Here is a 13,822-nt window from a genome sequence, read left to right on the forward strand (position 1 = left end):
TGTTTTCCTCTGAAGCTTATGCATTTAGCCATGCAGCTATATGGCCCCACAGAATAATCCATTGATGGATGATGGAATGTTTTCTTGATTTTTGGGTGAACTTGGAAAAAAGTCTTTAATTTTTAGCTTCTTGAGCAGTGTAACAGAGGTTAGCCTCCCTGATAGATACAGCCAAACTTTTTTTACGTAGGGTTGGAAAATGCTCTCTCACTGTGATTCAGACCTCTTGTTCCCAGTATAAGCTTCCTGGCTTCCTTTTCAGTATTCAGATATAATCTTGGCTGCTGGCTCACTCAAACATTAATCTTCCTGACTGGTCTATTGTTTTTGTTTGGATGGTTCATTTGTTCCACTTGGTCTCCTGACATGTGACCACAAATGTCAACTTGGATGTGTAGCATGTTAAGACAGTTCTTTAACTTAGGTAACTTGATAACCCAAAATCACCAATATGTTAATACCTTAAAAAGTGAGATCGTGGACTTATATAGCCCATCAAAAAAGAAATAGTGTAAGCTACATTTTGGACCTATTCTTTCTGATAAACTACCTTACCTAAATCTCGACTGAAAATTTTAGTTGAAGTCTCCAGGTATCTTTCCTTAACAGTATTTTTTAGATTTCTTATGATACTCAGGACTTTAAAAAACAATAAAAACATGTATTGAAATGTACTTATCCTATCTAAATAAATGAACTAAGCTGTTAAATAATGAAACATATGTTTGTCTGTCTAGGCATAGATATGTAGGTATAAACTCTTCTATAACACCACTAATTCTTCTTAAGCAAGGTATTGGAGCTATTAGCTAGATGTTGTAGAAAATTGTGTACTGGTCCTGTTTTAGTAATTTCTAGGGACGTGGTTGAAATAAGCATGTACTTAGGAGTCAGATATGGATTTGAGGCCTAGAACTGCTACTTACTTGTTGAGTGATGTTTGGGAAGTTACTTAACTACTTTGCATCTCAGTTTCTTTACCTAGAAACAATTTTCAGAATGGCTAAACTTAAAAAGACTGACAAGGATTTGGGGCAATTAGAACTGTGATATTTTGCTGAAGGAGTGCCAAATGAAATAGCCACTTTGGAAAGTAGTTTTTAAACAGTTAAACATATACTTACCATAAGACCCAGCTATTCCACTCCTAGGTATTTTTTAACAGAAATGAATGCATGCTTACACAGATACTTACATGTCAATGTTTATATCAGCTCTATTCATAATCATCAAAACCTGGAGACAACTGAAATGCTCATCAACTAATTAATAGATAAATTGTGGCATATTCATACAGTAACAAGGAATGGAATACTAATACATGCAACGAAATGGTTGAATATCATAATATTTATGCTAAGTAAAAGAAGCCAAACACAAAATTTGAAAACTGTACAATTCCGTTTGTAATGATGTTCTGGCAAGCACAAAACTGTAGGGACCCAAATCAGATAAGCAGTTGCCAGGATTCTGAGAGTAGGGAAAAGGGATTGACTGCAAAGGGGAATGAGGGAATATTTTAGGGTGATGGAAACGTTTTATATCTTATTTGTATTGGTGGTTACATGACTATACATTTGTTAAAATGATAAATTTTACTATCTGTAAATCATACCTCAGTAAAATGGAAAGAAAAAATAACTCATGTTTGGGTTGGTTATGAAAATTATAAAGAGTCATTTTCCTCCCCTGTTTTTCCTTCTGTTTGGTTCTTCATTATTCTCTGCCTCTTCTGTGTCCCTCATAAATGTAAGGTCCATGAGAAATATCAGTTTCTTATTTTAGGCTGAGATAGTGCAGAAAATTTTATGTCTTTGTCTGTAATCTCTGAGTAAGATTTTAAATCAGGTCATCAACTGTATTCTTATCATTCTAGATGTTCCAGTTAGTACTAAATAACTCAGAGTTGGAATTTGCATACTCCATGAAATATACCAAATATATCTGTTTCAACTGGATTCTTGATCTGTGTCCTGTGGCACTGGGAGGGCACAGTATGGTTGGGTGGGCATATAAAGCAGCCTTGAGTTCTGAGCCTGAGTCTTGCCTGAGAAAGGCTTCCCCTACTTCTCAGCAATCCATTGTTCCATGCCAGTGGTTCTCAAATTTGAGCAAGCATCAGTTTCGCGAGGAGAATTAGTGAAAACATACATTTCTGTCTTCCTCCCAGCTACTGATTCAGTAGGTCTGAGGTAAGGCACAAGCATTTTCGTTTCTAACAAGTTCCCAGATGATGTCAATGCTGCCGATTTGGAGTGCACACTTTGAGAACCCTTCATTTATGCTTACTTCTAGTGTTTCAGTGTCAGAATTTCAGCCCACATGCTCACATACAGGAGCCAACATTTTGTTTTTAAACTGCCTCCTCATTTCATGGCCACTTTTGTATTGGCTGAAATCAGTATACTCTATTGTATATAAGAAAGAAAGAAAGAAAAAAAAGAGAGAAAGAGAGAAAGAAAGAGAAAGAGAAGCAGTAAAACAGTAAGTGCTTGGCTGGAGTTCACAGTGTTTGATGCCTGAAAGGCAGAGAAATGGTGGTGCTGGCAAGAGAAAAAGGAAACAAAGTTATGTCTAGCCACATCCCTTTCCTTTTAACCTCTTGAGTATCGTCATCATACATAATTATTTTACCCCTTAGCAACGGGCTCATTTCAGGCTCCCATTCTCTCTACTTTAAAAGTTTTAAAGACTCTTACTAGGCCTCCTCTGCCCCTTGGCCTAAAATATTCTCATTTAAGACTTTTCCCTGTCTAGTTTGCAATAATAGGCCCTGCCTCCTCACACTTAAGTTGTATGATTGTATCTTATTTTTTTTTTATTTTAAGAAAATAGTAATTTTCCCTGAATAAAACCAAAGTACCATAAACTGCACCATTTGAAACAGGGGATGTGTGGGTGACTGATTTCAATTGAACAAATATGAATCATGTTCTTGTGAATCATGCTTCCCTAGACCAAGAAAGAAATAACCCTAATAATTTTAATAGCAGTAGGCATAAAGAGAATATGAGTAAAATTCAGAATTTTTAAAACAATTTGTGGTAAATTTAAAGAAATCATAGATTATTTCATCTTCCCAAATGCCAAAGCGGATATTGAGGACTATATAAAAATTTGTTCAGAATTCCTATTATGTAAAGGTTATTGTAGGGTACAGTGTGCTGTAATGATATCTTCTGATTTTTCTCTGTGATAAATTAAATAGAATATATTATACTTAAAGCTGATGTCCCTTTATCCCTCTACCACCACCTCACTGATTATCGAGCCTTTAGAGAAAATAGCTCATTGCACTAGATGATTACATGCCTCAATTGAACAGTAGCTTGTTGCCAATTTTCATTACAATGCCATATTGATTTTTTCTTGTTTCCATTATGGAAATTAAAGCAGAATTTGTTTAAAATGAGCTTCTATGTATATTGTGGATGGCGATTGGTTCTGAATATGAGCTATTTTAAAAGTATATTTTCTTCAGTGATGTCTCTCATATCCCCTTAAAAATTTCAGTCTCTGCTTTGTTGGTAAGATTTACCTTAGGTAGCTATGAAATGGATAAAGACTGGAATGGAATGGTTTAAATATATACAGCATAGATGTTATTATTTCACAGAAGTCTATATATTGATTTATGTTTATGATGTTCTTGGGTAGTATGAGATTGCTTATTCTATTAACCATACAAGCCAGTAAATTTAATTAAATTTAAATTAGCAAATATTTATTTAGTGTTGACTCTATTTAATATAAATATTTAGTGGCTATATATGAACTACCTTGCTAAACACTATGAAAGATAGAAATAGTAATGAAATGATATAACTCTCTTTAGAGAATTTACATGCCAAAGGGGCAGGTAAGACATATGGCAAGAATCATTATGATTATGTCAAGCAGTAAGAGATAAATATTACATGGAGATTTTAAGGAAAAAGAACTCATTTGATCGGAGGAATTATGGGGGAAAACATTAATGACTTAAAACAGCCAATTTTAGTTTTAAATAGTTGGGAGAGATGGAGTTGAGGTTACCTTCTGGGAAGAAAGAATAAATGAGCTAACATGAGGAAGGTGCAAGGTGGGCTCCAGCAATAATAATTTATCTCATTTTATTGGCACATGTGCTTAAAAGCCTGAGGCTGGAAAGGTGGATTGAGGCTACATCAGAATGTTGAGCCAAAGGATTTAAAATGTATTAGGTAGTCCGGGGGAAATTTTTGGACAGAAAACTTTGGTTAAGGGCAATTTAATCTGTCATTTTATAAAATGATTCAAAGAAAAGAATGAAGTTGGGGAATCACCAGTTGGGAGTCTCCAGGCTTATTAAAGGAAAGATAACTAGGGCTAACCTGGAATGTTAGCACAGGCATTGGGAAGGAAGAAAGGAGCCATTTGGACGAGCCATTCTAGAACTAGAAGTAGAATATTTGTGACTGGATGCCAGAAAGTCAAACCAAGCTCTACATTAGCAGTGTTTCAGCCTTCTGCCATACAGGAGACTTTATGTCCAGCCAATCTCCTAAACTTACTTACTCAGCTCCTGCCACATGGGTCTCCTCACAGTTCCTGGAACATTCTAAACACAGTAGCTAATGCCTCACGACCCAATTTGCCCTTAATCCTTCTACTTGGAAAGTCCTCACATTCTTCAGGGTTCTACTGAAATACCTAACCTTATCAAAGAATCTTTCCTGATCACACAATGAAAAATAGCAACCTGCCACTCCTTTCATTCTATTTTCCAAGGTTTATTTTTCTTCATTGCATCAAAGCAATTTTTACATTTAGTATATAGTTATTTGTTCACTGTCTCCCTAGCTCTAGACAGTAAAGTCCGTGAGGCTAGTTGCCTAATTTTGTTGCCTGTTACGTATCTCTCTCACCTAGAACATGCTTGGAACTTTGTAGACACTCAACAAATATTTGTTGAATGAATAAATAGAATAAATGCAAAGGTGAAAGAAATGGGGCATCAAATAATTATGCCAGTATTTCAAGTCTGAAGAATTTAAAGGGTAGTGATGTTATTAATACAGTATCAAAGAGTGGAAGATAAGTTGACTTCGGGGTATGGAGACAGGGGAAGATGAATTCAGCTTGTAAATTCATGCTTAAGTATGTCATGCTGGTGAAACAACCAAGGCAGTGCTGTGTAATGGGCAGTCTAAAATGTGGAGAAGTCTAGGATTGAGGTAAAGATCACTGAGTCATCCTCATAGGGTCAATACTTGAAGCAGTGGGAATTGAAAAAATAAAGACAGGCAATATTGAGACAGAATAATGAGATTTGAAAACTGAAATTTTATTTTGGATATTTAATGTTTTAAAATTACTAACTTACTTATACATCTAATTTTTTGTTTATTTCTTAGCTGGGTTAACAACTTTGGCCATGAAGGTCTTGGACTCTTATTAGATGAGCTGGAAAAGCTTCTGGACAAAAAACAGTAAGAATAAACATTAAAAATAAAATCACCAAAGGGGAAATGTTTCAGCACAACATAATATACATTTTTCTTTTATTTAGGCAAGAAAATATTGACAAGAAGAATCAGTATAAACTTATTCAATGCCTCAAAGCATTTATGAATAATAAGGTAAGTAGTATTTATTTCTGCCCCTGTCACAAAAGGTGAGAACTTGCCCAACACTATGAAAGTACGAAATGAACAAATTTTTTTTTATTATTTTTTTAAGTTCCAGGATACATGTACATAGGTGAACATGTGCCATGGTGGTTTGATGCACAAATCGACCCATCACCTAAGTAATAAGCCTGACATGCATTAACTCTTTTCCCTAATCCTCTTCCCCACCCTGTACCTATTTTTTACTTTTGTTTCTGCTGTCTTAATTAATTATAGGCTAGTTATTACAGGCTTATAAATAATAAGTATTTATAAAGTTTTACAGTGAGGTTAAATATGCATTTGAAACCATATATAAAAGATAAATTTGATGTTTAATTTTCCAAAATGTTAGCTATTGTTAGTTTTCTGTCAATTTTTTTTTTAAATTTCTATGCTGATATTTCAGTTTAACCAAAGAAGTTCTCTACAGCAACCAGAGGATTTCAGGGATGATATAACTTCTATAGATCTAAGTCTGTTCAAAAATGGAGCCCTATTCTATTGTTTCTTCTGTTCAAATATATTGCTTTCACATAGGGAAGATAGATAAAACAGTACTTTCCATTGTCAATGCTGCTAATTTCCTCAGGAGGGTGAGCTAGTCAATGAAACAGAAAAAAAAAATGATTGGAAAAAGTGTATTTGACTCTTGTCTATAGTTTAGAAATGCTGTGTCTGATTCTTATTCTGTTTATTCCTCCAATAATTTCTTTCATGTGAACAGAGGTCTTTTTGATTTTATAGTACTAAATGTTCAGAAAACATGGGGAAAAAAAAAAAGAAATGAACAAAATAGTGAATGCTTGTTCACTTTACAAAAGGGGCCTTATGATGCAAATCCTCATAATATTTAAGTAATACTTAAATGAAAGTTATATTTTGCTTCACAAAATATTTATTGTTGGGTTTTTGAAATCATGCAAATGAATTAGTGTTGTTCCCAATTTAGGTGATAATGCTTTTTCTTTAATGGTAGTAGGAAAATTTAAATGTGGTTTGTTGAATATGTTTCCATACAGAGAATTTCTGTTCTATTGAAAAGGAAAATTATAAGGATGGGTTGACTTGTTTGCTAAGAACATTGTAAGATTGAGATTTCTCTTTTTTTTTATGTTTTATTAATGTCAGCAAGTTTACATACATATAAAACATCTCTGAAAAATTGCAGGGCTTTTTATGTATATGTATAATACTAGTTGCATTATAAGGGACCCTATGAATTTTAGACAATGGTTTTTTTTTCTAAAAATAGGCTTTACTCAGGTTATGAAGTTACAGTATTTTTTCTATAAACTATTTGTTTTACTGTCTTAGAAATGACCTCTTCATACCTATAGATAAAATACTACTGACTAATTCACTTAATTACCTAATTCCCTTTACATAGTATTTTAATAATCTCAAAATAGATAATAGAAATAATTATAACAATAAGTATAAGTTTGCCAAATGTAAAATATGGCTATTAATAACCAATGCAATAAGATTATGTGTTAATCTATAAACAGTCTCAAGCATATGGAAATATATATAAGTATTTATATATTAAACATACATGTATCAGCAAAGAATGTTACTATATCAGCATATGCAATGAATGCTTGCTAGTGGACATGAGACTCCTGAATATAATATGCTATTTGTACTGTTTCTGGAAGTTTCTTACAGAAACATTCCCATCACTACTAGTACAGATTTTCTCAAAATCTGGGCTGTTAGTCCTTGGCTACAAAGTTAAATAGAATCTGATGCCTAACAAGGAAGTAATGAGCATTGCTTCTTCACAGCTCAAGATGGATCTCTTTCTTTAATCGAGGGAAACAATGACATAATGGAAAGATAACACAGTTCTAGAATTCAGGAGATATAGTTCATGCTTTGCTCCTAATAAGTTGTGTGGCCTTTGGAAAATTACTTGACCTCTCTGAGTATCAGTCCCCTCATCTGTAAATTTAGCTATAGGACCCTTTGTTCTAAGTTCTTACTGACTCATGTTGTCAATTTTCATGGCTGTTTAGGATGCTAAGTAATTTTAATCAGGACACTCACTAGAGAGAGTTATAATAGTAAGATTCTTATAGAGCCTTTTTTTTAACAGGACATACTTTGATTTGTCAACAGTTTCTTAAGAGTTTGGCAGTTTCGAAAAGCATTATGATTTGACTTAGATTATTCAAAATTGATGTTTTTAGTTAGGCCACATTAATGTCTTGCACATAGGTGCTCAGAGCATGGATTAATGGATCTTTTGAATTACAGACATGTGAAACAATAGACATAAAATATGCATTCAGAATAGAAAATATACAGTGATCTTTTCACTTCATGTTGGAATAAATTGTCCAGATCAAGGAATTAAACTTTTATCCAAAATGACTTACACATCAAATTTTTTGGCCCCATGGAGTTTACCTACTTCAAAAACTCCTTTATTTTATCCAATACCTGTAAAAATAGGATCATAAAAAGCAACCCATTGTTTCTTAACTTCCAGTACTATAATATTGCTCTGATGTTTGGATTAATGATTTTCCAGATATATTTTTCATGTCTTCTTTTTTATATTTGATGTGTCTCTACATATCAAAAACTACTTTTAAACATTAAGTAAAAAATTTTAAAACCTAATGATTTCACTCAGTCTCAATGACTCATAAAGCCATTAAGTTTGGTAATTGCATGGTCATTGTCTCTCAGTTTTGCAAATGTGTTTTTCACTAATATTCATTACTTTTAATCATCTACTGGCCACCTTTATGCATACTTATCTATTTTGTTTTTGTTGCTTCTTTCCAGACTTGTTTCTTGCATTTTCTTTTTGTTTTTTTTGGTCTTATCTCCATATATTTTCCTATTTATTATGACCTGTGATAAACTCACATTTAAGAGCTTTAGCTATGTTCCCCATCTGCCACTCTGAGTTCTTTTAGAAGTTAAATTAGGGCTGATGGAACTATTCATATGGCTGGTAATTAACTAAAGTATAGCTGAAATGGAAATTTTGCTCCGATGAAATATCCAATTTCACCATTAGACTGTAAAATGAAGCAAAAATATTTTATAAGAAATCTGAAAAATACTTTGTGGGACAAAGATAAAATAATATATTGCCTTCTTAATGTAATGAAAACTCAAGTTTTAGACTTTAATTAAAATTTCTTATTTATTAAATTCATGCATGCACACACATACACACAGATACTCATGCTTAGAAAATAAATGAAAATGGTGTTTTCTCTCCTTAGTTGACTTGTGACACTTAATAAAACCCAGGTGCCATTTCTTTAGGTTCACAGCGTTTGTAGTGCAGCACAGCTGTGTGAATCAGGGAAGATAAGAGAGAGAAGGCATGGGAATATCCATACTGAGGTTTATACTGGCATATAGTATTCAAAAGAGCCTTTTTTTAAAAAAAATTCTCTTTTTCTTCGCCTTAATTTTTCATACAAACATATTGGACAATTTAACCACGAATTCCAGACATCTCCAGGGAGACCCAATGACATAAGTAGAATTACTTTAGAAAATCATATCAGTATGTGCTTTATATGTTATTCTTTGTTGAAGAAATACTGATTGTTCCCATATTTTTCCAAATTTATGGAATTTTTAGGGCAGGCTAATGGAGATCATATCTGATCAAGGAGCAACAACTCCAAGATGCAGTCGTTTCATATAAAAAACAAAGACAGATAACTGCATTTGAAGAATATTCATATAATTAGGTAGAACCTCATTGTGGGGGTATGGGTTTTTGGAAGATCGTTGTACGTTGCCTTTTTAAATTAAAGATATATTCCATAGACATTCTGAATGAAGGTTTTTTGTTTTTTTTTTTAGTTTGGATTACAAAGGATTCTAGGAGATGAAAGAAGTCTTTTACTATTGGCAAGAGCAATTGACCCCAAACAACCCAACATGATGACTGAAATAGTAAAAATACTTTCTGCTATTTGCATTGTTGGAGAAGAGAACATGTAAGTATTGCTATATTATTATATTTGCTGCATGGAAAATGACACTTAGGAAATTAATAAGTCCTACTTTTGTTCTGTTTCTTTGGATAACTTTCATGAAAACAGTATTTTAGATAATTTTTGATTGAAATTTTTATCTTGCCTGTTTATATTTTGGCTTTTTTGTTGATATTATGGAAACTAAGTTTAAACAGATAGAATCCTAGTGGGAAATTCTTGAAAGTTGGATTCAAAGTGATTGAGCAGAATTTTGTTTTGCTGGAGGTACAGCAATCGTTAGACAGTGGACAAAAGTCAGAGAGTTATTTTGGCAAATACACACACATACATACACAAACACTGTGCTGCATATCACACAATATGAATAGATGCCTTTATTTTGCATTATCTTATAATAGTATTTTACTTTATATGCCATGGTAAATGAAAATTATTTGTAGAGTGAAATAACCCCACCTGTTAGAAAGAAAAAAACGGTTGTTGATAATTATTCAAAGTGTGTATATGCCACCAAATGCAGCAAGTTGTTGCTGAACGTGCATTTGATCACATCTTATGGAAATAATACTGAATCAGAAGCAAACTTTCAGATTTGATGACATTAATAAGTCTAGTTTATAAGAAACCCTTGTGATAAAGAATCAAATATCTGCTAAGGACCCAAACCAAAATATTTCCTTGGAACACTTTGCGTGATAGTAATAATGTCAATTTGAGTCAGAACAGGACTATGCAAAGATTTAAGGATGTTGCAATATGTTGACTTTCTCATAACTGTTAGAATAAAATGAGATATTGTTTAGTGTTAGCTACTGTCCTCAGAAACCAAAAGACAAACACTAAACAAATATATTACCATATTTAGTCTCACCTCAATGATAACAAACTGAGAATGAGATAACATATGTAAAAGCAAGGATCCTTAGATTTTATTTTTTAAAAAGTCAGTTTATACATGTGTAACAAATATTTTTTATCACTTAGATTTTCAATATTAATAAAATACAATATAGTCCAGTATAACTGTTATGATTTAATTATAATTTCAGATATAATTTGATAAGAGTAGTATGCTATATAGAGGTTGATTTATTTTAGGCATTGTATGGAGATACTTACCAATACTTTTGGTCAGGTTAATAAGTTTCTTGTGCTAGATAATTATACATTCTTCTTTAATTACTTGGGCTTTCCTTTTTAGAGTCTTTTTTCTTTTTCCATAGTCAAAAAATGTTGATTTAAAAAAAATGATCGCTCTTTCCAGATCTTTATTATAAAATTACAATCTGTTTATGCTCCAATAAACTGTTAAGAATTATAGGTGCCATATTATGTTTAAGTGAAATTAATGTTAACACATGAAATATCAAAACCTGAAACTTTAAATTTTAATGTTTATCACTTAAGTATTCTTTTTTTAATGTCACCCAGGAAAGTTAGTTTTTAAAATCGAATTTTCCTTTTGATACCCTAAAATTATTTAGAGCTATCAATATTTGACTTAAAGAAATATGCGTACAGGAACACAATTCCTATATTGTAATGGTCTTTCAGTTAGACTGGAAGAATCAGTTCAAGAAATCTATTTTATGTGATAGTGACTGTAGTTAATAACAGTGTGTTATATACTTGAAATTTCCTAAGAGCGTAAACTTTAATTGTTCATACCACAAAAACATGTAAGTATGTGAGGCAATACATGTTAATTAGCTTGATTTAGCCATTCCAGTATGTGTGCATATTTGAAAAGATACAATTTCCATCAAAAAAGCAAATGATAATTTGAAAAAATTCTAATGGTACATATAAACATCAAATACCAGAAAGAAAACAGGGAATACTGAAAGGACTTATGCTCATAGTGTATGTGTAAGAAGTATTTCCCATTTCTGTTTCTTCTTTTTTCTCTACAGTCTAGATAAACTTTTAGGGGCTATAACAACAGCAGCAGAAAGAAATAACAGGGAACGATTTTCACCAATTGTGGAAGGTTTAGAAAATCAGGAAGCCTTGCAATTACAGGTGAGTTAGTTTTGTCTTAAATTGCTTCTAGAGTTATTTTTAAAGTACTCATTTTGTATGACGTCAACTCCATTTTAGCTGGCATTTAAGTAGTACGGAATGTAAAACTAAAATTTTTCTGTTGCTAGTTTGTGAGAATTACAATTTGTTTAAAATTAGGAAAAATACTTTTGAATTATTATAAATGTGGCAGTTATGGCTGTCATTGATATTTAGACAAGAATTTAGTAATAAACCAGGGAAATTGAAGCTTTAGCAATAATCAAGGCAAAAGGGCAAGCTGTTCAGCCAATGCTATTATCCTAACAAGTTTTAGTGAAGTTGGTGGGCTTGTAGAAATTTAAGACACTTAAACACATCTCTCTTTGTGCCATTCAGACAACATTCAAAGGTGTGACTCACCGGAATAGAAGCATATGAACTGCAATTCTTAGATTAGCGTTCATTTGATAGCCCTGTGTAGACAACTTACTAAATGCCTTCTTTAGAAAATGACAAAACTCACTATCTTTACTTAGATGGTTTCAGGAAATGATCCATTTTATGAATAACTCTGTTCTTGAGGGATGAGAATGCATATTTATTGGTTGTATTTATGATGTGAGGTCCTGCAGTAAACATTTTAATTTGTATATATTATTTGATTTAATTCTCACAACAACCTAGATATGTAGGTATTACTATAGTATCTTTGTTTTGCTTACGGGACGAATAAGATTAAATAACTGGTCTAACGTGACAACAGTTTTTAAGTGTCACAGTCGGAATTTGATTCCAGGTTTTTGGTCTCTGCTAATCTCTCTTTTAGACAATGTATACCATTTAATGTACCATGGAAAACTCTGAATTTTTTTTTTTTTTAGTTCTCATATTGTTGTTCAACAAAGAGAAGGTAGTTTCCACATTTAATTTTGTCAAGCTACTCAGCATCGAATGTTTAACTCTTAAAATTTCTTGCTTGATGTGAAACAAACACAATTAATTTTCTCCTTTTTTATGTATTATGAAGTATTTGTATTTTTGTTTGCCAGAGTTTGAAACGGCATCAGATAGATGAATTGGCTTGTCTAAAAGAATCTGTGATGTTACAAAATTGTAATACCTCTCCAAATATTGAAGGATCTTTGTTAATCATGACTTCTACTCCAACTATATTGAACATTTTGGATCAACTTTTATGGTGCACTTTTATGTCAAATGTATTATTTATTTATTTATTAAGATGGAGTCTCGCTCTGTTGCTCAGGCTGGAGTGCAATGGCGCGATCTCGGCTCACGGCAACCTCTGCCTCCCAAAGTGATTCTCCCTTCCTCAGCCTCCCAAGTAGCTGGGATTACAGGCACACCCCACCACGCCCAGCTAATTTTTTAATTTTTAGTAGAGACGGGGTTTCGCTATGTTGGCCAGGCTAGTCTTGAACTCCTGACCTCAGGTGATCTGCCCACCTTGGCCTCCCAAAGTGCTGAGATTATATTACATATTTTAAAGATTAGGATATTTTTTCCAGTGTTTTTTAAAATAATACATTGTTTCTTATAAAATTTAATCTTGATAAAATTTTATACCTCTACTGAAAGGTTGAAGACTGCCTTTTTTAGATGACTTTGAAAGTTTTGTTCATGTTCCTATGGTTGAGCTTACCTAACTAAATTTCATTGGTTTTCAGCTATATGTGTATGTTTGTACTTCTCTCTGAAAGTTTGTTGAGTAGGAATGAACTCTTTTATTTATATTCAAAGTTTTCATTACATGGGCCAAATACATTGATATATTTTTAAAATCTTCTTTAAATAAATTTTTAGCTACAACTCTGTGAGTTATGTATTATTACCTCTGGTTTACTGATCAGGGAATTGAATTGCTAAAAGGCACTCCAAAATCACCCAGCTGTTAAGGGAAAGAGCTGTAATTTGAACCTGTGCCTTTGTGATGCCAGAATTTGAATACTGCATTGCCTATACTTTGAAGGGATACCTCTGCCAATGAGTAGTTCACCCCAAACAATGAGATGGGAAAGACATTTGCTAGCCTTCAGAAAGCTGGACAGAATGGAATGATAAAGTGACAAGTTGTTAACAAGTAACATATGGAAGAATCATAGACGTCTTGTTAAGTATTCAAGAATTTGTTGAATACTGATTATAGATGCAAAGATATGCAAACCACAATTTAAAATTTCACATTTTAAT

The 13,822-nt window shown here is 32.7% G+C and overlaps 1 protein-coding gene across 6 annotated transcripts in view; it reads left to right on the plus strand.

Moving 5' to 3' along the window:
* DIAPH2 (diaphanous related formin 2) overlaps positions 1 to 13,822 on the plus strand; it is a 912,659-nt gene that overhangs the window by 217,739 nt on the left and 681,098 nt on the right. For all 6 annotated transcript variants that reach the window (XM_050775145.1, XM_050775147.1, XM_050775146.1 and 3 more), the window contains 4 exons: positions 5,376 to 5,450; positions 5,531 to 5,600; positions 9,474 to 9,610; positions 11,524 to 11,632. In XM_050775145.1, the coding sequence (XP_050631102.1) occupies positions 5,376 to 5,450; positions 5,531 to 5,600; positions 9,474 to 9,610; positions 11,524 to 11,632 (391 nt within the window). The remainder of the gene's footprint in view (positions 1 to 5,375; positions 5,451 to 5,530; positions 5,601 to 9,473; positions 9,611 to 11,523; positions 11,633 to 13,822) is intronic.

Source organism: Macaca thibetana, chromosome X, assembly GCF_024542745.1.
Source record: "Macaca thibetana thibetana isolate TM-01 chromosome X, ASM2454274v1, whole genome shotgun sequence".
Classification (NCBI taxonomy): domain Eukaryota; kingdom Metazoa; phylum Chordata; class Mammalia; order Primates; family Cercopithecidae; genus Macaca; species Macaca thibetana.